The sequence below is a fragment of the Gloeophyllum trabeum genome (assembly GCF_000344685.1).
Source record: "Gloeophyllum trabeum ATCC 11539 unplaced genomic scaffold GLOTRscaffold_00013, whole genome shotgun sequence".
Taxonomy (NCBI): domain Eukaryota; kingdom Fungi; phylum Basidiomycota; class Agaricomycetes; order Gloeophyllales; family Gloeophyllaceae; genus Gloeophyllum; species Gloeophyllum trabeum.
Window position 1 is genome coordinate 1,208,352 of NW_006920422.1, and position 25,955 is coordinate 1,234,306.

General features: G+C 54.2%; 7 protein-coding genes across 7 annotated transcripts; 3 read left to right on the top strand and 4 right to left on the bottom strand.

The window, feature by feature from the left end:
- Positions 1-132: 132 nt before the first annotated feature.
- On the bottom strand, positions 133-1,316 carry GLOTRDRAFT_112272 (uncharacterized protein). The gene is made up of 5 exons (XM_007871323.1): positions 1,233-1,316; positions 884-1,175; positions 760-829; positions 475-705; positions 133-416 (listed from the first exon to the last, which is right to left on the bottom strand). Exons 2-4 carry the CDS (start codon positions 1,129-1,131, stop codon positions 502-504), a joined length of 522 nt encoding a protein of 173 aa, XP_007869514.1. The 5' UTR covers positions 1,132-1,175; positions 1,233-1,316; the 3' UTR covers positions 133-416; positions 475-501.
- Positions 1,317-2,460: 1,144 nt separating this feature from the next.
- GLOTRDRAFT_132476 (uncharacterized protein) lies at positions 2,461-2,823 on the bottom strand (the record flags this gene model as incomplete). Its single annotated transcript, XM_007871324.1, has 1 exon — positions 2,461-2,823. One exon carries the CDS (start codon positions 2,821-2,823, stop codon positions 2,461-2,463), a length of 363 nt encoding a protein of 120 aa, XP_007869515.1.
- Positions 2,824-4,841: 2,018 nt separating this feature from the next.
- On the top strand, positions 4,842-6,929 carry GLOTRDRAFT_132477 (chitin deacetylase-like manno protein MP98; the record flags this gene model as incomplete). Its single annotated transcript, XM_007871325.1, has 12 exons — positions 4,842-4,976; positions 5,115-5,129; positions 5,206-5,279; positions 5,350-5,380; positions 5,486-5,671; positions 5,731-5,837; positions 5,894-5,958; positions 6,021-6,217; positions 6,277-6,345; positions 6,400-6,528; positions 6,584-6,703; positions 6,762-6,929. The coding sequence occupies 12 exons, from the start codon at positions 4,842-4,844 to the stop codon at positions 6,927-6,929; spliced, it is 1,296 nt and encodes a 431-aa protein (XP_007869516.1).
- A 4,202-nt stretch (positions 6,930-11,131) lies between these two features.
- On the top strand, positions 11,132-13,373 carry GLOTRDRAFT_80652 (FMN-linked oxidoreductase). The gene is made up of 5 exons (XM_007871326.1): positions 11,132-11,355; positions 11,411-11,474; positions 11,526-11,948; positions 12,007-12,154; positions 12,206-13,373. Exons 1-5 carry the CDS (start codon positions 11,191-11,193, stop codon positions 12,687-12,689), a joined length of 1,284 nt encoding a protein of 427 aa, XP_007869517.1. The 5' UTR covers positions 11,132-11,190; the 3' UTR covers positions 12,690-13,373.
- GLOTRDRAFT_132479 (uncharacterized protein) lies at positions 12,953-14,434 on the bottom strand (the record flags this gene model as incomplete). The annotated part of the gene is made up of 1 exon (XM_007871327.1): positions 12,953-14,434. The coding sequence occupies one exon, from the start codon at positions 14,432-14,434 to the stop codon at positions 12,953-12,955; it is 1,482 nt and encodes a 493-aa protein (XP_007869518.1).
- A 1,763-nt stretch (positions 14,435-16,197) lies between these two features.
- Positions 16,198-18,474, top strand: GLOTRDRAFT_65239 (PLP-dependent transferase). Its single transcript, XM_007871328.1, has 4 exons — positions 16,198-16,400; positions 16,458-17,242; positions 17,308-17,661; positions 17,719-18,474. The coding sequence occupies exons 1-4, from the start codon at positions 16,221-16,223 to the stop codon at positions 18,320-18,322; spliced, it is 1,923 nt and encodes a 640-aa protein (XP_007869519.1). The 5' UTR covers positions 16,198-16,220; the 3' UTR covers positions 18,323-18,474.
- A 729-nt stretch (positions 18,475-19,203) lies between these two features.
- On the bottom strand, positions 19,204-25,133 carry GLOTRDRAFT_80657 (uncharacterized protein; the record flags this gene model as incomplete). The annotated part of the gene is made up of 17 exons (XM_007871329.1): positions 19,204-19,541; positions 19,593-19,757; positions 19,815-20,512; positions 20,575-21,212; positions 21,263-21,508; positions 21,563-21,742; positions 21,790-21,893; positions 21,942-22,403; positions 22,479-22,573; positions 22,631-22,784; positions 22,842-23,028; positions 23,082-23,189; positions 23,243-23,353; positions 23,405-23,732; positions 23,782-24,285; positions 24,338-24,772; positions 24,834-25,133. The coding sequence occupies 17 exons, from the start codon at positions 25,131-25,133 to the stop codon at positions 19,304-19,306; spliced, it is 4,953 nt and encodes a 1,650-aa protein (XP_007869520.1). The 3' UTR covers positions 19,204-19,303.
- Between the last annotated feature and the right edge of the window lie 822 nt (positions 25,134-25,955).

Below are 25,955 nucleotides of genomic sequence, written 5' to 3' on the forward strand. Positions count from 1 at the left end.
AGAATGCCACAGTGTAGCGTCATTCAAGGCATGAATGGTATTACTGCGGCGTCCTGGTTGCTCGGGAGACGGGCCCTGCTCCCGTAGTCGCAATCTCATGGGATGGGAGCTGATACTGTACTCCGCTGGGAACTTACAACATCACGTTTTTGACTCAGGTTGAACTAGTGTGTCTCCACTAATAGAAAGGTGGCGAGGCTCTTGCTAAAGCGACCATCTCGGATAACAATGGGCGAGGACCTGACTTGCACCTCCGATCTCAGACGCCGTAAACGTAACGATCCTACCTGGCTTTCTACAAGCCAGATATCATTCAGTCGAATTTCAAGTCATGGAAGAGTTGGCTCTCATAGCGCCCGTTGTCGGGGATCGAGCTTGAATGAGATTCGTCGCTGTAAGGCCACGGTCGTCATTCTCTTGTATGGAATTCGAAGTCACTTCATTCAATAGCGTTGTAGGAAAGACACCACTCACGTCAGCTTCAGACGGAGATGGTCTTTGTCAGTACTCCTCGTTCCCCTCATTCAACATGACTAGCCTCCGTGCTATGTATACGGCCGTCGCGATTACTTCGTCCAGCACCGGCAATCCTTCTTCATGCACCACCAGCGTTGGAGGTGCCTTAGGTCGCCAGACCAGCTGTGACTTGTACACGGCGACGGTTCGACTCGGATCAGAATGGGCATCATCATTAACCACTCTGAGCTATAATAGGAGGTGAGTGGGCGGCCGGGATGGTCGCAGATAGCTCTCACTCGCCTCGGCGCCCAGAGTGTATCTGACTTTCCACTTGAGTTGCAACCCATTGGAGGCCATGAATACGTCCGAGCTTTCAAGCCCGCGGTGAGCGCTCTGTCTCTGGTACTAGAATTTAGTGACATACAGGGACCATGCGTGGCTTCTGCGCATCACTATCGTGTGCTCGTTGCAAGTGACGGTTCGCGATTTGACACTTGCTATTCCCAGCGGGCGGCTCGTGCCGTCCACAATCTTGCTGATGCTGATGTCGTCCCTTTCGTGGGTCCAGCCGGTCCTGCGGTCCATGGCGTAAGTGCTGTAGCGGCTGTCCTCGGGGACAAGCTCGATATGGCCCGCGTGCGATGATTCGGATACGAAGGTGAATACGACCATGGCTTTGATGGATGAGTGTTGAGTTCGGGGCGTGATGCGGAGCACTTTGATCCTAACGTTAAACGTCTGTGTATGCACTGCTATATATCGCTGGAGTGTACCTGGGAAGATTGAGCGGACTATAGTACTGCGGCGTAGTTGGCTTGTCTATACCATATGACCTGGAATTTACGTTTCAGCCTGCACTCACAGCTTATAAGCTACGGGATCCCATCAATAGTGGGGCAGTGCATGTTCGTAGCCCCTCACTGGCAAATATTGCAGCTTGTTTCGGGCGCTTCCGGATACTGCTGCGGGACTTGAGTATACGCGCGCGGGCGGTATTGCGACACGAAATCATTGCACTAGTTGCACTTATCCTCTCCCTAGGGTTTGCAAGGTATGTGTACTAGTACTAGTAGGTACTACCGAAGGGGACTGGCGGGGCAATATCCCCTGTCAAAGGCTTATACAACAATCCGACCGCGCCACCACGTGATCATGACTCGTTAGGCGTGTAGGTCTTCAGGAACGAGTAGTTACGCTAGTCTCGACGGCCACGGCTGAATTCTCGATGAGCAGCGACCCTGCTAGTCGCAAAGAAATGCAGTGGTCTTCGTCTGCATATTTGAATAATATTGTGCCATCGGCAGGCTCAGACGGGATCGACATACTTCTTTGTTCGCCCGACGAAGAGCGTACTTAGAGGTTCCTGGGGAGTCTGGCTCGGTGGGCGCCGGTTATGCCCTTCAACGGAGTAGGAAGGAATGCTGAATCTTCTTGATGTGACGCCCCTCGCAATTGGCGGGATCGACGTCGTGCCAGAAGCTCGGGGCTGCAGCATAAGTGCAGGCTGCGTTTGAGGGCGCAAGCATCCGAAGCCTTGGTATTGCTATCCTTTTCATGCCAACTGTATGCTAGGCAGCGCTCCCGGTCATGCTGACCTGATTTTTACAGGGTACATGGATGGGACAACCAAGTCGCATTTACGGATAAGACTTCATTGTGCACGCAATACGGTTCGCATGTTGCGTATCTTGGATAGCAAGTGAACGAGCCGGATCGGAACCGGTCGTTCAATGCAGCTATCGTTAGAGGTTAGTACATACTGCTTAAGCTTGTCAGCAGGAGCTCTCACGCGCCTCCGCGCCCTGGGTACCGTCTTTCACGCATTTACGCTGCATCCTGCTTGAGGCCACGAATACTTCCGAGCTTGAAATTCAAGTTCATCGTCAGCGGTTTGCCCCTAGTATCGTAGCGACATACTGAGAGAAGACATGACTCTTCTCCATGTCTATCGTCTGCCCGCCACAAGTGGCGGTCTCCAACTTGACGCTCGCCGTGCCCAGCTCACTTGTACATGTCCCGTCTACGGCTTTCTTGCTGATGCTCATGTCTTGCAGCCATCGGTCCCGCGGTCCACGGTGTAGGCGTAGGTGGGGTAGCGGGTATCGTCGGGGACCAGTTCGACGTGCCCTGCGGGGCCGGGCCCCGCGGGGGCTCGGCTACGAAGGTAAATACGACCATGATGGGATGGGATGCTTGGAACTGACCCGGCGTGTGCGTCACCAGCGCTATATACCGCACCTGAAAAGAGGGGATGGTACCAGACTGCGGCGTAGTTGGCCTCGCGTAGGCTTGATCCTGCGCTATGGAGTAGATGAGCGGCTGTAGCCTCGCTTTGCCATATGGGCGGCTTCGACCTGAACTCATGACTGGGACGGTACCGGTGTACAGTAACGCCACGAGACCGAGATGTCCGAATGTACATGCCACACCTGACGATCCGTTGAAGCCACACACGTACTGAGGCACCGGCCTACTTGTCTCGTACAGCTAAATCTGCTGGCAGCGAGTATCTGTGACAACCTCCGTGTGCGGTGTCCGAAGCTGCCTAGCAAGCTAACATGTAGGTGACTTTGTAGGTAAAGTGCACCGAGGAAATAAGTTTCGCGCCGCCGAAAATCGTATATTTGCACAAGTCGCTGGACCTTTGCTTCCTTCGGCCTGTCGTGCATCCGAGTCAACAGCCGACACTTTAGCCTCACGAAGCCGCAGCGGCCTTCTCATCAGCGAGAAAGACAGATATTACGGAATAATCGACCGTATGATCATGACCATGTGCTAGGCTGCCACGAATCCAGGACTAGCTTCTCGAATCAGTATGTGGGTAGTTTGGACACATTGGGGGCGCTCACTTAGGGCTTTGTGCATGTTGTGTAAAACCCCTCATAGCGCACCATCATTCTGGCATATTATGGCTGCGAGCGATACTCAGATGTTTGCGACGGCGGCGGTGCCATCTCTGTGCACGCTGCTCAGATATCCAAGCCATCTCGTGCCTTGTTATCAGAACAGCGTATACATGGAGGCGCCTGCCTACCGCACCAGGGCTGAGGGCCAGGGAAGATGGTGCGATGCCGCGAGAGGGCTCACAGCGTGAGGTCCGCAGCCGCTTGCATATCGACAGACTGCCGAGCCAAAATTGCATGCGGTAGGAGAAGGGGAATGGGCTTGGGTTTCCGGTAGCGGAGAGCCCTCTCCCCTTACCCGATCTTTTCACTCGACGGCCTGTCGACACGCAAACGGGTACCAGCGGGGAGAAGCACTCATTTTCGGTCGACGGGAGTTCGCGATGCCCGGTTTCTTGAGTCCGAAATAGAACAACGGACGGAGGGGGCCAGGTGAACGAGGCGACTTGAAACCATAAGGTCCTTCGAGTATGGCTTGCGACAGATACTAAATAGTGGTGAGCGCGGTTCTGGGAGGTCAGTGAACTTGCAGCCGTTTATGTCGCACCCCTGCAATACGTTGTACCTCGTCCTTGAGCGGTTTGATCATTATCTGGGCAGGCGCTCATCATGCAAGATAGGCGTGAGATAACATCATGATGGTCGCCCTTCCGGACAAGGACATCGACAAAAGAGGGCCTGCAGGGGACCAACATGCGTGAATGACCTGTTTTCCAAATCTCCCCTCTAGCAGCTTGAAGGCAGGTACTCTCACATAGAGTTTTGTCGGTTTGTCCCGTTGGTTATTCACGTTCTAATTGAGCATGCGAGGCACCGCACCTCAATATCCACACCGCAGCTTGGCAACATACTTTAGACCTAGCCTGAGGACTCGGACCGACCCACTTTCTACACAGAAAGCCGAGTCAGTTCGCTCTACAACCTATCAAACTTTGAGTAGATTACCTCAGCCTATGAACATTCAAAGTGCAATCTTGCCATTGGGCATGCCGCAGCAATGTTCATCTCCACGGTCACCGGGCTGAACATTCGCGTTGTAGCTGTCCTTCTGCGGCTGGTGTGAGTCCCCCCCATGGAACCCATCATAGCTGACAACTCTACTGACCACTTCCATCCCGGATCGCAATTGACTGAATTTGATTCCCCCGTTCTCGACGTGCACTCCTGCAGCAGGTGGCACGCCTCCGAGGCCAATAATACACCCGGCACGCGCAACAGGGAGTTCGGCATGTGCTAATATTAGGTTCCCCGCAAATGTAACATCCTAATAATAACATGTATTGCCTTTTACGTCATGTTGGGTTGTTTGCCGAAACTGAAGCATTGACTGCCGTGCGATGTTTGTTCCGCTTGTCGCCCCCCCTTTTATTAGATTTGGCACTCTCTGTTCCTGCCATCTCTGTTTCTCTCTACACTCGGCTTAAATTTGCGCTGTCGACGTTAAGCACTCGTTTACTGCCCGAAACGACGTCGACAACGATGGCATTAAAGCTCGCCGCGGTTTCGTTGACCCTCGCCGCGTTCGCGAACGCGCAATCATGGCAGGACAAGGCGCAGAGCGTCGACCCAACGACGGAATGCCAGGTCTACTCATACCCACCCGTACAAGCTATGGTGAGCAGCCAAAAGTCCCTAGAAACAGCCTCAGGAACAGCTTCGGAGGTTTGGTCGGAAGTTCTGGGAACTTCCTCCAACTTTCTCATCGATTGTTCGTGGCTGCGTTGGACTATTTCTGACTCTATTTTTTTACAGATCAAGAACTATCCTGTGAGTGGGAGCACCTTCGAAACGCTTGGCGAGATCGGATCCCTAGACGTCTCTGACCGTTCGTGACCCGCTGCAGACAATTTGGCAAATCGCCAACCTTCAGACGGCGGACAACGACGCCATTGCGTTGTTTAACACCCTCAACTCAACGTGCGTACCGCCTCCGCAGCTTTGCAACGAGGACACCACGAGGCGTATACTGACCTTATGCCGCTGCAAGGATACCCCAAATCAACCCCAAGGGCACTCCGGTATGTAATGAACAATCTCCCGTATCTCTGCAGTGTGCAGAGATGGTGTCTCTCGCGAGATGTGCGTCCCAAGGGTACGGCTACTGACTGCGCTCGTCATTGCAGATGGGCGACTTTTCCAACGTCACTCCCACATACCCGGCAGCGGATCCCGACTGCTGGTGGTCGTACCATCAATGCACGACACCAAAGATTCAGGGGATCAATCCTGACGTCACGCGTTGCCCTACGCCCAACACCTGGGGTCTCACTGTCGACGACGGACCCAACTGCTCGCACAACGCGTACTACGTGAGTCGGCTGCTCCTATATTTCTTTTCGAACACCCTCGCTCAACTGATGTTGTACAGGACTACTTGCAATCGCAGAACCAGAAGGCGACACTCTTCTACATTGGCTCCAACGTCCTGGACTGGCCTCTTGAGGCGCAGCGGGGCCTCGCCGACGGGCACGAGATGTCCGTGTTCGATTCGCCTATCGTCGGGCTTTTATTGACCGCTTCATCGAATACAGCTGCGCGCATACATGGTCACATCGGTACATGACGGCCCTGACCAATGAGGAGGCTTTTGCTGAGCGTAAGCGCTCGATACCCGTTTCCTTCGATTGTGTCTGATGAGAACTCTGCTTGCGATATCAGTCTACTTCTCGAAAAAGGCCATCAAGGACGTGATCGGTGTAACGCCCCAGTGCTGGCGTCCGCCCTTCGGCGATGTCGACGATCGCATTCGGTACATCGCCCAGGCGCTGGGCATGCAGACCGTCATCTGGGTCGAGGACACGTTCGACTATGAGTACCCGACGCTGCCGCAGACAACCATCGACCAGAACTACCAGGTGAGCGCCACGATCCCCCGAGGATGTCCTGTGACGCTGACCCGCTACGCGCTCTGCAGAATATCATCAACAAGGCGAAGAATGGTACTTACGATACGGAAGGTATCTTGGTGTTGAGCCACGAGCTGGTGCGAGGGATCGTTTATATCCGATGTGCGTGGTTGGCTGATGGATCTTCGCAGCAAAACTTCACGATGTCGGAGAACATGAAGTGGTTCCCGCAGATCCAGCAGGCGTTCAAGTGGATCACGCCGCTCGCCGTGTGCAACAACAACACCAAGCCGTACATCGAACAGGACTACACCTACCCCGTGAGTATCTGACGTACCCCACCCGGTTTTCTTGCTGATTGTCTTTGCGTCTTAGAATTTTGAGCAATGGATGTCTGGTGTCCGGAATGGCTCGCTCTTGGCTCCTACTGCGTCCCCGAACGCACCGATCTCGTTACCCTTCAGTTCGGGTCACGCCGGATCCGTGTCGACTTCAGTAAGCGTGCCTTCGTTTCTGTTTCCTCTTACGGGATTGTTGACCGTCTGCTCGATAGATCCCGTACGGCTCGCCCACAGCGACGGCCGGTGTGACCGGCACCGGCGGCGCCCAGTCGTCAAATAAGTCCGCCGCGTCCCCGATGATGGCCATCCCTGCATCGTCCGTCGCTGTGCTCTTGACGACGCTATTGGGCATCGTGTCCGGCGCGACGTTGTTGCTATGAGTTCCGGGAGATGTCGTTCGTAACAATAATACAGTAGTAATGACTTGACGTTTGCAATCGGACTATTTAACCCTTGGCCTGTTTTTTTATCACGACCCGATCCCACATCGATTCTCCGGACTATAGTACTTATTCCCCCGCCATACTTGTTGGTTGTATGTACCTGTCGTTTTAATGCCACATGTTTGACGGACATTAGTGTTAGTCCTTCGGTGTATACCCCGGTCTGTCGGGTTGGTCTTCGTGATCTTGTCGCTCGTTCTTGGGTTCTTGGGCATGTACTGGGTGCATCTCACAACTAGTCGTCGGGCCAATTATTGCCTCGCAATTCGCGAGGAATGTTGGCCGCCATAGTTTTATATACGCAATCTACGGCGGCAGTCCCTGTGGCCACAGACTTCGAATATGAATACATTTTTGAGAACCACAGGCCATGCTGATGTGTCAGCGAGCTCGAGGACTGCTGAACATGATCACCTCCCGCTTCGCCTCCTGTTACCAGCGCAGCGTTGGCGGCTGCCTTCGGGGACCATGTCGAGGATACCTGCCCAACGAGACGAGGGTACGCAAGTCCTGGAATGATTGCACCAGTGAGAGGCCTTGGAGGAGAATCGTCAAGAGTAAAGTGGGGTTCAGTCGTACGCCGCAGTCTGTCGCTCAGCTTTGCCATCATCCCCCGTAAGGCGACAGTGGATAGTATCCGCTCTGACTTGAATTCACGGTGCTTGCATCCTTTATTCCCCGAGTCCAACTTGAAAGGAAGACTAGGATGGAGGAGCATTCGAACACACGCTTGACATCGCGGAGAACAGAGGTTGAGACTAGTTGTGTCCGGCAGCCCCTTGAGATGTATCGAATCAGCTAACGGTGGACCAGGGAGCTACCGCCAATCGCAAGAGCGCCCGGGCCACCGCCATCAAAACTGAGTTTGGAATTCGATGGCGCGGTGGCGGTGATGCACTACCAAAATAGGCATAGCGGCCACCAAGCCGCCACACAGCTGCGAAGTTGTCTATGTCTTTCACCTTCTAGCTTAGGAATGGAGGAATCGTTGCAGTGCGTAGAGCCCGAGTTACATCGTGGCAGGTTGAGCTAGCACTTAAGACGTGAATTATTATTAAGCCCCGACTTCGCGGCTCAGGGCCAAACGGCATATAACATTGGCCTACGGAATATAACATTGGCCTACGGATTGCAAACTTCAGCCCAACATCACCGCTCACTCGTATCAAGTATGGTTCTATTCACCTTCAAGCAAGGATCAAAATACGGGGTCACTTGGATATCGTTCCCGAATGTACACCATGGATAGCAAGACCGCTTATGGCAAGAGGAAGTCGACCTTGAGGATCCGGAAGCAGGATAAGCAGTGAAGCAATGAGATCGGGACTGCGAGTGTCAGAACCGAGTCAGTCATGTGCAACCAGCGCAAGATAGTTATTAAAGAAAGCGGGTGGTGGTCGCAGTACGTGCTCTTCAAGCACCTCGGACGAATCTCGCTAACGTGGAACCATAAGTAAAGCGACTTTTATCGCATCCAATGGCGTAAGTTTCACCTGGAGGGTGAAGCGCAGGAGTGCGATGGTCAGTTCTCACAACCGTCCTCCATTTCTTACTGACCCGACGTCTACATATGCTTGTTGAAGACGACTAAACGTGACCCGTGGCCGTTCACAAGGCCAATTCAGGCCGGTTCTCCAAGTGCCCAGCGCAGCTGGAGGTGACGCAGGATGGGGTGTCGAATCTCGATGAGGTGATGGCTACGGGAATCTACATCGTGCGGAAGATCTCGATCAAGAAAGACTCAAGATGGGTTCAAGTTATGAGCGTCTATCGTGTCTGTGGGACTGCGGCATGGAGGGGCTCACCAGTTCATAATCGGAGTCGGCGCGAGTACTTGGGCTCCGTTGTACGAGTAGCGTGTCCATTTCAATCATGAGGACCTGTACCTATGTAATCTGGTAACTGCTGTATTTCTGACGGGCTTGCGATGCTGCAGATACCCCGAGAGATGGCAGCGCGATACCTAGACATTCCTGCGTAAGTACCCCAACTCTCTTTTCGTTGATTTCGCCTCGATAAGCCCCCTTTTGTACTTTGGGCAACCGTCGACAGTACGACATTGAGTGCTCTAGGAAGGATATCTGTTCATGCCGTTAGCTCAGGAGGGCCGTAGCCATCCCTAGAGGACGCACCTCGACTTAGAAGCCGTACCGTTGGGATCAGCAACGGCGCCGAAGCAGCCGTGATACGGGCGCCAAAAATTATAAAACAATGAGCAGCCCTTGTACGTCCAAGGACGTACCAGCAAGCATGCCATGAAGGCGGGACTCCCGCAGCTGTGCCCATGGTCTCGACCACCGAGCGCCGATGGACATCTATGACTCTCGATCCATGTTCCGACACATATCCGGCAGCTCCGAAGCAGCAGCCGCATTGATGAAAACACCTTCAGTACGAGAGACAGCTACTTATCCTCGTTCTGAAGTTTGAACCGCAGCCTATATGGACGCGTGCATTGTAATGCGCGGTATTGGATCGACGATCAAAGCTTTGCTACCAGTGGTTCCGAGTCATTGCCGCCTACTACTCCAAATGAGTGGGGCGACATCGAAATCCCAGCTATTAGCTATGCAAGTCACCGACGCCAGCCTAGCCAAGGCCGGACAATCCTACGAGTCATCTCTAGGACTCGAGGCGATGCACGGGAACCAGAGGGCACGGCGAGACCCACCACGATCCGATCCTCAGCGACGCCCCGCCTTCACCGCCTTACGAGGCAGGTCTTCAGGCTCATCATGGGCATCACCAGCCGCCGAGGCGACTGTTTGTTGGATCGTGCATGGCCAGCAACTGGCTCGCTCGCGAAGATAGATTGGCGGCGCAATCTGGTCCGGGACGAGTGTTGCTGCTTGAGGGGTGCAGAGATGGGAAGACCGGAGAAGTGAGGCAACTGCAGCATTATATACTTACATGGATGGGCGTCTAGGTGATATATCGGGAGCAGCACGAGGCAGTAGCATGGATTCGCGGTTCCCAGAGGCCAAGGACGAGACGAAAGCAGTAACGTTACTTCCATTGCATCCTAAGCTGCCTTCTTGTTCAGATAATCCATAATCTCGAGATTTCCTGGTAGGAGCCAGTCATCTGAGCGTTACGAAACGTGTCTGGACAAATAAGTCATAAGAGTGCGAGGTTTTCGATGACACGGCAGGTGTGTGGTAGAAAGGGGCAACCGGCTGTAGCAGAAAGAATCTTGCTCCGTATTTGAATTTTCTGTCCAAAATTCAGTGTCGGCAGCAGGTTACAACGAACAATGAACGTAAATTAATGCGAGGGGACTGCATAGACAAGGGCGGTCATGTGACTCGACGCGTAATTAATCAACGCGTCACGGCGGCGAATGGCTCTGCTCTCACTACAACGTCGACATCGACGGTGACAGTGTGCGCGACCATATCACCTTTCGACGTTTACAGCTCGCCACCGTAGACCACGGGAATCTTAGGCTACGTTGGCCGTCGACGACGACTTGGCTCGCGACCAACTGGGGCGCACTACTTGGAATGGGGGAAACAACAGGTTAAGAGAAAGCGGCCTTTTTTAGCGTCTTTCAAGCCCAAGTAGTTGCCCTTGTCGAGCATCCACTTATTTTGGGTCCATCCACCGGATAGCCTGTACGTCCTCGGATTGTCTAAGACATGGAAGTTGATCTTCAACAACCCAACCTTACTAAGCTAAACAGAATCCTTCATCCGTTACTTTTGAGCTGCTTACACAATGTCAGACGCTGATTATCGCTTCGGTCCTCGAAAGAGTTCTCCATTTCCCTTGCCGGGAACGAGATTTTGTGCGTGATGGATGATATCTGTGGTGAACTGAGGGATATTTATTGGTATTAAACAGGTTCATGCAATGCCAGGTCTCACAACGATACCGTGAGTTAATGCAGGCAGGGACGTCCCAGCCTTGAAATCGGATGTCAATGACCCGGGTGAACTATGTACCGTCGGACGGCAAGAGCCGGCGTACATTGACCAAGATTGTCCATGGTTTACCTTTTTGATGTCACTGTCAGCATCGGGATTGTTCAAGACCTTTCCCCGAATGACGAATGCATCGATGGGCTCGCTTTCTCAGCCTGCTCTGTCAGCAGAAGCTCCTTGTGTAACGTTGTGTTTTTCCGCTGGATCATGGCTATAAAAACATCGCATCTGGCTCTGGATTACGACCAGTTCTACCCATCCAACGACTTGCAGCCATGGCCAACATCTTCAACGCCCCCGCTCCTGGCATCTCCTACTTCACTCCTGCTCAGATCCCGGCTTCAGGGACTGCGTACGATCCCCAGCCGAATGGAAAGCCGGTTCCGAAGTTGTTTACGCCCATCAAGATCCGGGGTGTTGAATTCCACAATCGGATCTTTGTATGTTATCGCCGTACCTTGGATCTGTCTGCTATCTCTGACAAATGGTGATTAGCTATCTCCGCTATGCCAGTACTCTGCGGAGAATGGACATATGACTGCCTGGCACTTGGCTCATCGTGAGTAGTACGGCACCTATATATTTTGATGGAATGCTTACCTGCGTGCAGTCGGCGGCATCTTCACTCGTGGACCCGCCCTGACTATCATCGAAGCCTCCGCTGTCCTCCCCGAGGGCCGCATTACTCCGGAAGATGTCGGCCTGTGGCAAGACTCGCAGATCGAGCCCATGCGCAAGATCGTCGAGTTTGCGCACTCCCAGAATCAGAAGATTGCCATCCAGCTGGCCCATGCCGGCCGCAAGGCGTCCACGCTCGCGCCCTGGCTGCACATGGGGTTGGTCGCAACGGAGGAGCAGGGCGGCTGGCCCGAGGACGTGTGGGGACCCTCTGCGATCCCCTTTAACGACCAGTTCCCCAAACCGAAGGAGTTGACGAAGGAGGGGATCAAGAGGGTCAAGTCGGCATTCGTAGCGGCTGCCAAGAGGGCGCTGAAGGCCGGATTTGATGTCATCGAGATTCATAGCGCTCATGGTGAGTATCGAGATGGGTTACCCCTGCTGTATACGGTTTCTGACCATCTGGTTCGTAGGTTACCTCCTCTCGTCCTTCTTGAGCCCTGTGAGCAACAAGAGGACGGATGAATATGGTGGTAGTTTCGAGAACCGCATCCGACTTCTGGTCGAGATCGCCGACGCCATCCGCGCCGTCATTCCCCCCTCAATGCCGTTGTTCGTTCGGTAAGTTACTTTCTGACCTTGCTCAGAGCTCGGTCACTTACCCTCGTGCAGGGTCTCTGCTTCGGAGTGGCTCGAGGAAGTCCTCCCGAACGAGGACTCCTGGAAATCCGAAGATACCGTCAAGCTCGCCGGCATCCTCGCCGAGCACGGCGTCGACTTCATCGACGTCTCTTCGGGCGGCAACAACGCTGCGCAGAAGATCACCAAGAAATCGCAGGCATACCAGGCGCACTTTGCCGATGCTGTGAAGAAGACGCACGGTGACAAGATCGTCGTCGGTTCTGTCGGCGGTTTCGACAACGGCAAGCTCGCCGAGGAGGTCCTTCAGAACGGCAGTGCGGACGTCATTCTCGTGGGTCGCCACTTCCAGAAGAACCCCGGCGCAGTCTGGCAGTTCGCGGACGACCTCGGTATCGACGTGCATGTTGCCCACCAGATCGAGTGGGGATTCCGGGGACGCGGGCCTCAGTCTAGTGCGACGACGCAACATGGCCACGACGATCCTGCAAAGCAGAAGGAAAAGCCTAGCTTTTAAAGGGGGCGTTTGCAAGTAGTGCAATAATGATAGAGAAAAGTAGATGTATGTACAGTGTATCCATAAAATAGACCCGAGTGGACAGACAGAGACTAGTACGGACTGAGTGTATATACGAGGAGTGCAATTATAATGAGTCACTGGCAATATAAGGCGCGTGCTACAAAACTACGAATTATACAGCGAGTTGCTCAATATAATATCGGGATGTGTCCAAAAAGTGCAGGAGTCGAGTCCTATTGTGGGATACTTTTGTCGTGATGTCATGCGCAGATGAGGTTCGCCTGTACTTCCAACGGCGCAGACCTCGCGAAAATGTCGTGCGTGAAGCTGTGGAACCCGAACCCGAGCGGGCGTGTGAACATGGGGTTTGACATGAGCACGCCGTAGTCGTCCTCGTCGCTCTCCGTCCCGTCTGTGCCGTCACTTTCTTCGTCCGCTTCCTCAAAGTAGAACTTCCCTGTCGACTTGACGGCGTGCACGTCGTCTGGGGTCGTCGCTCGTGGCCGGCGCTCAACGGCAATTGCGGCTGCTTTGGCCATGGCTTCGTCCCTCAGGATCTCGGCGAACTTCTCCCAACGCAGCACCCAGTTTGTCTCCCATGGGCGAGAGTTCCGCTTGGCCGTCGGTTTAGGTCTAACAGGTGACCCTAGGCCGACGTTGATCAAGTCGTCGAGACTCTCGTCTTCAGCTATGCCGCTATTGTTCTCGTTGGACATGTCCGCTACGAGCGTCACGTCACTCGCATCATCGTCAGGCTGTGGTGAGTTTGACCCCGAAGACGTCCCCTTCACCCGATGCTCCATATCATGCCGGAAGAGCTTCTGGTGGATCTTGTACAGCGGGAAGAAACAGAACCACCTGTCAAGGTGGACGGAGTGCCCACTGCGGAGGTCGGATAGGTCCCCCGCACGGGGGTAGATAGGTGAGTTCGGATCTGCCGCGAGGAATCTGTGGTACGAAGTCTGGGGAGGCTCAAAGAAGGTGGCCCCGTTCCTTGGAGGACCACGTGGAGGGGCCTTCGGCGGCACTGCTATGCCATCGTATGCGCCCGCCGCTGCTTGGGATTCTTCGACTTGCGCCTCCCATTCCTGCCATTCTTCGTGCCTCGTCTGCCAGAAATACTTGGTGTACATCAGGCTGCTGCGCGACATGCCGCGATGTGGGTATGCGTGGCGTGGGTGCGTAGTAGCCATGCGCGTATGAGGTTCGCGACCGTGTGGCGAGAGCGGGGAAGGTTGGTACACTGCGGCCGGCGGGAGCGTCGGCAGATGTTCCTCTGGGGGAGGCGTGGACGCGCGAATGGGTTTCGGGGTGAAGAACGCGTCGAAGATGAACTCGTCGTCCGCGCTCGAGTCGGAAGTGTCCGAGTCATCCTCCTGGTCGAAATCAGAATCAGACGTCGAGCAGAACGACGTGTCTGTATCGGACTCGGTGGATTCGTAGATTCTGGTGTAACTGTGCCTGTCCCTCCCTATCTCCGAGTTGCGTCTTTGCAAGGTTGGGCGATATGGCCCGCTCCGGTTCACAGCAGCCTCTTTCCGTGACTGGGGTGACTGGGGCGATTGACGAACGCCTAAACGGCTCGGAGAACGAGGGGGTATATCCATAACTTCGTCGTTAACGTGAGCCTTAAAGTCGTGTAGGTCGTGAAGACGTGGCTGGGATACTCCGTGTAAACTTGTGCCAGATTGGGTACCTGTCATGTCGGTGTCAACGTGCTGGCAGAATTCGGTAGCGTCCATCGTGAACGAGACGAGGAATAGTACAGATAAATAGACAACGACAGCGGAGGATAGTGTACAGACGAAACAAGTTGTTCGTCGTCGTGAGAGACGACGGCGACGACAAAAACACGAACGTAGTGGCGGCAGCTGAGTGTGGCTGAAATTGAGAAGCGCGCTAACGGTCACGTGGACGCGTAACTTTCCTATTTAAGATATGTTTTTCTCCTCCTTTTCCTTCAGCGACCACCATCTCGCGACGGCAGCAGCTTCAAAGCCGCGACACTCGTCCCGCACGAAGCTTTTGCTTTCGTTTGCGAGTGGGCTAAGGTCTGAGCTTTCTAGTCCCCATGATCGTCTCTTGCAGGGACCGGTTCATAACTGGCCGAGCGGTGCACCAGAAATTCGCTCCTCGATTTGTTGATTTGTCCGCTATGCCCGGAGAACTATGCTTTAGGGAGGGCACCATCGAGAGGCTTGGAAGTTACCGCGGGATACGGGCGGTGCGTCGTATTTTTCGATCTTTTCCTCCTCTCCCTATCGGTGTCGTGTCGCCAGAGCGGTGACGGGAGGTTTGGTCACCTCTTGAGGCTGCACGTTCATGAGTGCAGTGCTCCCCAGTCAGGCAGGTGTTGGTATAAGACCTTTGGGGATTCCCAAGGCAAGCAAGCACGACCGCTTGGATTCTACGGGACCTGGCAGCCACACTCCGAGGAGCGGGCTGCTGGCCAGCTCCATGGTCGGTGCTCAAGCTTCAAGCGTGCACGCCTGGCCTGCAATCCATAGATGTGACCCCGAAAGTCACGGATGCACGGAATAGATGATGCTGCTCGCAGTGCGCCCCGTCGACAGGCCCCTGACATAGAGTCCAGGTACAGACAGCTATCATGGCCATCGAGGCGGATGAAACCGAGCACTAGACCGAGCGCTGATGCTGTCGAATGTCGAGGGACCGCTGACATACAAACATGGACGCCGTACTCGTCGTTGCAATGTTGACTGCGAGACACGCCGCAGCCAGTGAATGCATTACATCGATGAGCGGGTCGCATGGTCAGTCATGTCCCTATTAACGGCAATTCGCTTGCTGGGGGGTTCCGACGCACGAGGGGAGAGGGGGAATGCTAACAGGTCGCAGGGATCGCCACCGTCCCCTAGTTCAATTCGCGGCGCGTTTTCTTCGGCGACGCAACTCGATTCAGACTACTCTGGGTCTGCTGCCTTTCAGTGCAATTTTTTCCATGTCCGGACCTCTTCGTGAGGTTCCATGTTGCTCGCGCGGACTCTTCTGTTGTAAGTCCTGGTTTCGTCCCAACGATGCCTGCTGACCGTCAAATTAGCGTCTTTGGACAGACTTTGTTGAGTCGATGTCCCCCTGCGTCCGCGCAGGGGCTTATCCCGTACTGCTCCGTGCATACGGCGTATTCGCCCTCCGGGTAGGGGCGTCTCCTGTACCGTTCCGCGCGTATCGTACAGCGTAACCTGTGTCGCTCCGCTCGTTTAACACAGCGTATCCCGAGCTCGCTGCTCGCCTGGCCTTCTCCTACTTGGTGTGTCCTTCAACTTCTTCCCATGCTGCGGCGTAGTTTGTTTGTACCTGTGCCATATCTGTCAACAATGAATATCGCTGCTGCTTTACCAACAAATAATCCTAACTTGTACACTCGCATGCCTGAGTATACTACTTCCGTCGTAATACGTCAAAGTCCAATTTGAGCAGGCTACAAAGCCGGATATTCGGCCGAAAGCGTTTTCATAGTTCACCCAGTCATCGAGATGGCTTCGACCACAAACTCTTTCCTATACGATGAGCACTGCTGTAGCGACTACGCTGGGCGGGTCTGTGCCGCCATTTACTCCCCATGCGATATCCGTTTCGTTACCGACGTGGAAGGATAATGTCGGATACGAGGAAGGAGAGCCGAGGGTGATAGACTCGATGGTCACTGGGTATCCCAGGTTCTTCGTCCATCGCAGTATCCAAAAGGTCAGCCTGGCATATTCTCATGTATCTAAGTGTCTCTGACGCTCTGCACGCCGCCAGCTAGCCCGGATATGCGAGCAGAAATTCGGGGCAAACGGCGAGCGGTGCTTCCTCTTCCCGACGAAGAAGCTCGCAGAGGCGTGCCGTGCGTTCATGCTCGCTCGCTCTGCCGAGTTTGGGTCGACGGTACCCGTGCGTCTCGTCCAGTTCGTTGTGTGCCCTGAAGACAAGCAGTCGAACGGGGCGTCGCATGCGCGGTCGGGATCAACCAGCGGGACCTGCGTGGAGCTACACATCGTCCTCTTCCCAGCGGACAGCTGGCCGCTGGCGAAACAGTTCTGGCAGCATACCGGTATGGGCATTTCCAGTCGACTGGCTGAGCGTGCACTCTCTATGCTGCCCGACGAAACCGCTCCGCCCCCTTCCCCCGTCCTCTCTCGCCCCATGAAGTCGGCTAACAGGCACTACTCGCGATCCATCACCTCCATACCGAAGTCGCCTACTCTCTCCTCCCCGCCACCGGTAGCTCGACCGGAGGAACCGGATTCGCTCGGTGCGGACGAGAGCACGTACCTGGAGGAGCGGTACGGACGGAACCTGCCTGTCGCGGCTGCAGCGGCTGCGAAGAGAGCCATGCGAAGACGGATCGCTGGCGTGCTCGTTAGCGATGACCATCCGGACGTCCACGCGGGCTCGAACGACGTAGAGATCGGCCCCAGTTCTCGAGGCGTGAGCGATGTCTCGGAAGACGACGTTTTCCTGTTCCCGACTGGTATGGCTTCCATATGGGCGGCGCATCAGTTGGCATTGGGTGTGCGGCCTGTGGCTAAGAGCGTCTGCTTTGGGTGAGTGACTTCACAGTTGTCTGCCTGTTTTCATGACTCTTACACGGAGCCTCGGATTGGTGTAGATTTCCGTACACAGATACCCTCAAAATCTTGCAAAAGTGGGGCCCTGGCTGTCACTTCTTTGGTCACGGCTTGGATAATGACCTCGATGCCCTCACGAAACTGCTTGAGAAGGAGGCCTCGACGAGCTCGTCACCTCCGGTATTGGCATTGTTCACTGAATTCCCCTCAAATCCTCTGCTTCGTTCCGCTGACCTTGTTCGGCTGCGCGCGCTGGCCGACAAGTACGATTTCCTGGTGGTCGTGGACGAGACTATCGCGAACTTTATCAACGTGGAGCTCCTGCCGTATGCTGACATCGTAGTCAGCAGTCTCAGCAAGATATTCAGCGGGGACGCAAACGTCATGGGTGGCAGGTGCGCGTATATTCTATGTTTCCCTTTCATTTCGGTCATTGGTGACCTTATCTCCAGTCTCGTACTTAATCCCAAGGGCCGTCACTACAAGGAGCTGAAAGAGCACATGCTCGCGACTTACGAAGACTGCTATTTTGACGAAGACGCGATCTACATGGAGCGCAACTCGCGCGACTTCAAGCGGCGCATATATGCGATCAATGAGAACACGGAGGCGCTCTGCGACTTCCTGCGCGCGCGGTCCATCGCCGGTGGCGCCGCGTCTCCTTGTGTCATCAAGGACGTGTGGTATCCCAAGTGGAGCACCCCGGAGAACTACGAGCAGTGCCGCATCAAAGCCGGCACGCACGAACATGAGAGAGACGGCGGGTACGGCGGACTGTTCTCGCTAACATTCACCTCTCTCGCGGCCTCGCAGGCCTTCTTTGACGCTCTAGAGGTCAACAAAGGCCCGAGCCTCGGCACGAACTTCACGCTTGCTTCTCCGTATGTAATCCTGGCGCACTATGCGGAGCTAGACTGGGCGCAGCAGTTTGGCGTCGACCCCGGGCTGGTGCGCGTGAGCGTAGGTCTCGAAGACCGGGTTACCTTGTTGAAGACATTCGAGAAAGCGTTGCGCGTTGCTGAGGAGGTGGTAAAAAGTAACGAAGAGAAGGAATAATCAGAAGTGATGTAAGACTGGGAGCTTGGTTCAACTCCGGGCTGTTGGGCAGGTATGCTGCAGTCCATCCTGCAGTGCTTCATAATGTAGGAACTATGTCAATTGTATCATTATATTTCGGAGGGATCAAATAACAGTTGAAACATCTCGTCAAAGACATTCCAGCAACCTGAGAATCCTGGCCAAGGGTCGCGGCTCCTTTGTGACATACCCTCGCGTGCTGTGATGAACGCGATTTGAGGGCGTTCGCAGGGTGAGGCCCGATGCAAAGCAAATGACGGGAACGGATAAGAAATATTCAGGTAGCACGCATGAAGCTGAGACATTCCTGTTCAAGTTCAGTCGTGCCGGATCTGAAGGTCGTGGACAGGCCAATTCTACCTAGGCTTTCCACGCAATTGCAAGTAACTCTTCTACAACATTATAAGGTATGACCCGCGATGAGCGATATGTGGCCCATTTCCACTTTCGGGAGTGCTTTCGCTGCCTAGATCACTTGTCCTTGTAACGGCGCGACATACTCTGGTAGCCGCAACGGGGGCGCTGTCTTCATGCAGCCCTCCTCTATTTTCCCTCTTGACCTTCACCTTACTCTGGAGGACATCGATACTCTCTTCGCGCCTTTTTCGACCTCCGTGCAGTGCCGGGTACCTTGAGCGCCTTGCCCAGGCATTCCATAACCCCCGGGACGGCCTGGGCATTGTACGCGAGCGCGTACGGGAGTCTAAGCCTAAATGATGCGTCGGGGGTGTGGCAGAACTTGCAGTGGAGTCATCGGCCACAGTGTCAGGTGATGGGAGCAACAGCTACCGAGAACGTCTGAAGTTGGACTGTTGGAAACGAGAAGGTTCGTGACGCCCATTGACACGACTTTAGGCGTTCCTGAAAATCTGGCGATAGAATTCTTGATACATATGTCAAGTACATGGTGCAAGATCAATAAGTTAGGATAAGTATGGTCCAACGATAAGATCCATCGTGTTATAGGTAGAAGGGAATACCGTAGACGACTGGAGCGGCGCCAGTCAGATATTTCAGTTTACAAGCATCTCTGGACTGTGCAACGGCCTTTACGACCGATACCGCCTGGCGTTCGCTTCTGCCGTTCTTCTTGCTCTGCACTCCACCGGGAGTCAAGTCGAGTTCGTCAAAGACGGCTTGAGAGAATTTGTCAATATCCCGGTCAGTTACGTCCCAGAGATTTGCGACTAATGTAGGGCTGCGACGGACGGATCAGCGTAATGGCACAACTCGGTAATGTGCGACATACCACCCAGCAAGCATGTAGTTGTAAGGTGTGCCAATGGGATCAAAGTCGCCCATGTCCCGGAGAGTGCCGGAGGAACATCCCCACAGCATGGTGGCAGCGCAGCGCTTCAGGTGTCGTACACGATGCGAACGAATGTATTGTTCACCTCCGCCATGCCCGAAGTAACTGAAGGATAAGGATCATGAAGATATGAAAGTAAGAAGTTTGGTGACTTCAACGTACATCAGCAAGTCTTTACTTGACAGTGCGTTGACGAATTCAAGCTCGCTTGGCTGTCGACCGATGATACCGTCCCAGCCTACCTTCCGCATATCAGTCACCCAATCGCGGAATCGGCCCTCCGTCGCCTTCAGGTCTCCGCTTGGATTGAGAACATAGTAGGCTTTGCTAGGATTCACGATGGCCCGGTCCAAACACTCTTTCGCAGTCTCTCCCGTATTGGATCCTCGCCTTAACCTCGCGTAGTCAAGACGATCGAAGAGGAAATCGCTGTTTGGGATGCGACTAACGCTCCTGCCCCTTAGTATTGGGAGGCTTTCCCATGGTATTTCATGCGCATTCCTGTCCACCACGAGAAACATATGCTCGTCGTCCTGGGCCGGCTTGAGCTTACTAGAGTAGTCCTCCAGGAGCATTCGGAGATCTACAACAACCTGGTCAACATCCACTTCGGCGATGGCCACCTGTGTTCCGTGGAGCTGGTAGAAGTCTAGGATGAAGTATACCAGATCTTCCAGCTCTTCGTCGTGGCATTGAGGGGACAAAGAGCATATCCATTCAAGGATAGAATCGTCCAACCGGACCTGGCTCTTGTATTTCTTCTCCTGCAACTTTATGCCATGCCGGACTATCCTGTCAAGCCTAGCTTGGAAAGCTGTGAGCACCTCCGCGCCAATAGCTTGTAGAGGTCCGAGGATAGTCTACGTTACAGCATCAGCCTGGACTCCCATGAAAGGCACGTTACCCAGAAATATGAATTTACCTTGAAACCACCTAGCCAGCAGAACTCGATGTTTTCTAGCAGGGCCTTCAATCGATTATCCAGTGAGTTCCTTTCAGCCCACCACGCGACCCGTGCTGCCTTCTCTTGGGATTGCTTGACTGCGCCTGCCTGCCTTGTTCCCTCATCGCTCAATCGGATGATGTCACGCAGCTCGGCGATTGCAGCATCGTAAGACAAGTGTTCCTCTTCGTCGACATCTCGTCTGCCTCCCAGGGGCAAGCAGAACATTGTGGGTTGACGCCCGGCTGTGCGCCTGGACACAAACATAACGCTCTTATCCTCTGCAATGCAGATATTGATAATACTCCAATTTCTAGGCAGGCTGTTCACGTGAGAGATCGACAAACGTTCGACGTCCGGTCTGCTTGTATGGCATCGGTCGCTGATTGACGACCAGTACTTCCTGAGATCCTGGTCGTCTGAAATTGCACATCCGTCCGGAGACAAACTGAGACCAGAAAACAGCCGTGGCATCTTCCGACTTTTGGGTAGTTCAAGAGGCGAACCGTTGGGCGTAATCGCAGGCCATAGCACATCATCGACGTGCTCAGACTCCAGGAACTTGTTATCGATTGCTTCCAGGAGTTCGCGACGGAGTGCCACAGCCGATGCATGATCTATCATGACAGCGTGAGCGTGATGCCACAGAACATTCCCTGAGTCGTACCTAGGAGCCCTGCCGCAAGCATCGAGTTGTCCTTCCCAGCTCTACCCAAGGAGCTCTGTAAAGCCCGCACGAGAGCCAGTGCCAAAATGGCACTACGAACGTTGGGGACCTGTCCCCTGCGGGATATAAAGGATAGGTCTGACCAAAACAATCTCTCCGAATTGGCCAAGGTAGAAATAATGTCCTGGATGACCGGGGATAGCGAGCTCCTCTTACTTGACAAACATCCCATAGGTATTGATATAGCTATTGATACGAATCAGCGACTGCCAAGAGAAATCATCGATTCTAGCAACGCACTCGATTCTGCAAGTGAGCTCAGAAACATATCACCTCTGAACCGATTATAAACATCCTGCAGAGTGAGCTTCGCCATCAAAGCCACTTCTTCAGCCTTTGTCTCGGCGGATGCAGGCAGCGCAAGGAAACGGTGAAGTACTTCCTGATAGCGGTCATCTCCCTCCTCCCGCAATAACCATACTGTAGATCGTCAGTAACGCGTCGCGGCCCAGAGATTATAGGCTCACTTTGTTGCCGGAGAACAGTTGCTGCGAGAGCAGGCACTATACAGTCAGCCGTAGCAGGTTCCTTAACACTTGACTTTCCCCGTGCTATGCTAGACCTCCTGCCTCTATATCGCAGTCAGGACTAACTCGATCAAAGGAAGCGATGAACGCACTCAGCCAAGGGACCGTCTAGACCAGTGAGCATGGACTCCAATTGATCTAAAAGAGCAGCGGCATCATCGTATAACCGCTGAGCATCCTTCACATTCGCAGTGAGCCGATGATAGTCTCCTTTGAGACGCAAGACGTCAGCAACATCCGGACCAAGGACGTTCGGCAACGACTTTAAGGCCTCTCCTAAGATACCGTGGCTTTCCTCGAAACGCCAGAGACGGAGCTGAATTTCAGCCTTTCTTGCTAGTGCTCTGGCAACGGCCGCCGGGGCGTTCAGAGAGTGAGCCAAGTCGAAAGCCTGCTCAATGAAGTATTCAGCTTCCCTAGCCGACCCTCTGGAGAAGTAGGCCTGCGCGAGACCAAACAACGTGGATAGCAGTCCATTTGCTACGCGCCATTCTAGCCCATCTCGGTATGGCTGTTGGCACGGCATCGACGGATCCGAAGTTTTCTTGGAATCGCTAGACACAGAGGGCAATGCCTCCTTGATTTCAGTCAAGTCGAATGGATTGTCATCGGCCGCAGTCTTCGAAGACGGCTTCGAGGGACGAAGACGTGCTAGACTATCGAGGGCACGATTCCAGAGACGTAGTGCTTGGAGAAGACCCTTGGTTGAAGCTGAAGGCTCGTCCTGGCTGCGAGTTAGCTGACGAATAGGGTGAACATTAGAGGCGGACCCTTCACTTACCCTAGCGTGCTGAAGGACGGAGAACGTGGTGCATGCGCTAGCTGCTCTTTCGAGCCGCCCGACTCTCATTCGTACTCGCCCAAGAGTAGAGAGTCCCTTCTCTTCGGTGTGTAAGCATTCGTTTAATCCCATGGCTTCGCAGTATGAGGTTGAACTGAAGCAGACCAAAGAGCGCTTAGAAATCTGCAGGACTAGGATGTGTCATGCTTACCTCCGTAGAATGTTATCAGAGACCGCCAATGACTCCGCGTACCGGAGGAGGAAGAAGATGGCAGCCTCCTCTGAAGTCTGCTTGCTACGGACAACTGTAAGGGCTTGGCCATAAATCTTGCCTGCCTTCTCGATCTTCCCAAGCTTGACGTATTCATGTGCTAAGTCGATACAGGCCTTGACATATCCTTAGACCGTGCAACGTCAGGTTGGAAGTCAAAGTAATCAAGTTGACGCCCACCGTCGCGATCATGGCCTCCATGTCTATCCGCGAGTCGCTTCATTACATTCAGCATCCGGACTCTGGCCAGTACGTAACCGAGTAGGTTCAGCAACTGTGCTGCCATCTCTATGGGAACTTGTCACCACCTACTGCGCTAGGCGGATCATATTTGGACGTACCCAGGAGTCCAAAGAATTTCTCAAAATTGTCTAAGAGCACAGTTGACGTCTTCGTCTGCGACTGTTGCGGAGGAGCGGTCTGCAGCGCGTTAGTGGACATTAGCTCCAAAGCTACGGAAGAAGGGCATCAGCGGTCTGTCAGTCTATCCTCACAGTGCCTACCTTTTCGGGCCTTAGGAGGAGTGACCGGATGCTGCCTCGAGCTCTTAGCCGGAGCTCGGCGTGTCGCAGTGCGTTTCGTGGAGGTCTTCGTGGCCCTTGATGGTGCCGCCTTCTTCGCTACGACAGGTGATCTGCTGAGTCTGGGAGAGGTAGGTGCGACGGGTAAAGCTAATGGTTTCAACTGGTCACAGGCTTGTTCTAATAATGTAGGAATGTCTGCAAGTCCTTTCGGACTTCCAAGGCGGTGTGCGTGCAGTGCTTGCCAGAGCCGTGCAGCAGCCCAATATTGGGGTACGAAGTGAACCAACTCTGCATCTTCGCCGTAATGCTACAGAAAATCAGCTGGCTATAGGCACGGAACACGTGTCATATCTGACCTCTCGCGAAAGCAGCGCTCCGACCTCGTCCCCGATTTCGTCAGGATGACGAGCCGCGAATCTTTGTGCATTCCCACTGCCATAGTACGAAGCTTCCAAGCATCGGACGAGGACGCGCGCCCTCCTGATTGGCATCTTCTGCGGCTCGTAAACGGCGAGGCAGTCCGTCAAGAGGGCGCTGATCACATTCTCGACGCCATCTTTCCATTTACTGCCATCAAGGCCATCTACCTGCCGCTCAAGTATGGCGCCGACAATGCACCTGCTTGAGTCATCTGCTGGAAGCACACCCTCCATAGGACCGCTGAGGGAGACGTCACCGGGTTGTCGGAACAACTCGCAGGCAGCAATGTACGTCACTCTGTCGACTATCGTCCCGAGCTGCTTGGTGGTCGGCGAAACGTCAAAGGCAGACCCGCATGGGCCGGAGCGAGCGAGACGGACGAACTCCGTATTCGCGAACGGGTACGCCTTGATGCACTGCACGAATGCCTCGTAGGCTAGCTGTAATGTTATGAGAACCCGTCTACCGAACGAGAACTCCAGCAAGACGAACCTTCCGTTCACTAATCTTCGAGTAACACACCCCAAGCAATTCCCATCGCCGATGGAGCTGCTCTCGCAGCTGTTTCCAGGACTCCTCCTGCTTCGTCTCCTGAGACTCTGGCGCATTATCTCTAAGGCGCAGAGCTTCCGCGCCCAACTCGCAACCTTGCTGCAAGAACCGGATGGCGGCGGCATGTCGGCTGGCCTGATACAGCGTCCCGGCAGTATTGTAGAATGCACCGGAAAGACACCGCACGTAGTTCGCGTGAGTGTGGACGTCGAACTCAGGGGCGGCGGAGGGACAGTAAGAGACCAAGCGCTTCGCATGCGCCAAGAAGTCGTATGCGGGGGTGTGAGTGTTCGGGTTGGCCACTGAAAGGGTTGTACGAGCGAGGAGAAAGAGACTTTCTACGGCCGGGGTCAATACATCGGTGGTGACCCAACCCTGAAGAAATGATATAACCGGACGTCAGCAATGTATGCGACGATGTAAGTAGATGTCCAACCTGAGACAAAGTATGCTCGTGGATGGCTATGATATCTGTCGCGAGTTGGGTCACTTCCCCTTTCAGTGGGGTCCCAGAATCCTCGATAAGTCTGACAGTAATCCGGCGTAGTTTCTCAAGCGCCCGCCGCACTTTGGACGACACCTTCTGTCCCTCATCGTCTTTGTCCCCGGCCGAGCCTATAAACTGTCGGCATTGGGAGACCGCTGACCTAGCTTCTTGTAGACGCTGGCTGAAGTCATCTAATCGCGAAATGAAGCATGCTGTGTGAGAAAGAGGACACCTGGGGCTGGTACCCATCACGCACCGGGTTCGCTGGTCGAAGCCGCAATTGATTCCAGATACGCAGTGCAACTAGTAAGAGTGGCGCAAATCTTTGCACATTTTACCATCTGCTTCTCGTTCTCCTTGTCACCGAGACCATTTGTCTTCATTGGCGATGCCTCTGTTGTGATCAGCGATGCGACAGCCTCGGTCGAGGCTGCGAGGGAGGTTGTCTGGGAGGGGGAGGAAGATACCTGTAATATACCGGATATCTTGTCTACCAGGGCGATGTCCCCAATCTGACCTAATTATTAGTCTGCACATACTCTTGGTATCTTTGCGAGTACTTACTCGGGTCGCCAGGTTCATGCAGTACTCCCCGCATTCGATGAACCCTCTCCCGCTTGACCACGCCGCTCGATCGCTTCGATTCTCGACATGCGAAGCGAGAAGAGAGAAGAACGAGCAGACCAAGGCGATCGAGCCATTTCCTTCCTTCTCATGAGCCTTTCTAGACGTGCCATAAACCGATTTGACCAGGGCGGCGAAGAACTTTGTCGCCTGATCCCAAAAGGTATCGGGCTCAATGGTAGCGGGGCTCGTGTGAAGGAGGCATAACAGGCCGTAGACCCGGATTTGAAGTAGGGCGTCCGGGGGTCCAGAGCACAGCATACTCGATTTGACGGCAGCGGTGTATGCGCGGGTGTATAGTGAGTCGAGATGCTTGGCAGGGAGGTGTGATAAGTGTGGGATCCATTTCAGGAGGGTCGGTTTGTCGAATAGAATGTGGGAGAGCGCGTTCGAGTCTGAGCCTGACCCGGACCCCAATACAGTATAGAGAGTAGCGATGAGGGAATG

Bases quoted from the DNA above. Each gene is read 5' to 3' on its own strand.
- GLOTRDRAFT_112272 (XM_007871323.1), bottom strand. From the start codon at position 1,131: ATGGTCGTATTCACCTTCGTATCCGAATCATCGCACGCGGGCCATATC. The intron at 830-883 runs GTATGTCACTAA...CGGGCTTGAAAG, and splicing joins AGAAGCCACGCATGGTCCCT to CTCGGACGTATTCATGGCCT. The intron at 706-759 runs GCGAGTGAGAGC...CTCCTATTATAG, and splicing joins GATACACTCTGGGCGCCGAG to CTCAGAGTGGTTAATGATGA.
- GLOTRDRAFT_65239 (XM_007871328.1), top strand. From the start codon at position 16,221: ATGAGCACTGCTGTAGCGACTACGCTGGGCGGGTCTGTGCCGCCATTT. The intron at 16,401-16,457 runs GTCAGCCTGGCA...GCACGCCGCCAG, and splicing joins TCCATCGCAGTATCCAAAAG to CTAGCCCGGATATGCGAGCA. The intron at 17,662-17,718 runs GTGCGCGTATAT...CCTTATCTCCAG, and splicing joins GCAAACGTCATGGGTGGCAG to TCTCGTACTTAATCCCAAGG.
- GLOTRDRAFT_80652 (XM_007871326.1), top strand. From the start codon at position 11,191: ATGGCCAACATCTTCAACGCCCCCGCTCCTGGCATCTCCTACTTCACT. The intron at 11,356-11,410 runs GTATGTTATCGC...AATGGTGATTAG, and splicing joins AATTCCACAATCGGATCTTT to CTATCTCCGCTATGCCAGTA. The intron at 12,155-12,205 runs GTAAGTTACTTT...ACCCTCGTGCAG, and splicing joins TCAATGCCGTTGTTCGTTCG to GGTCTCTGCTTCGGAGTGGC.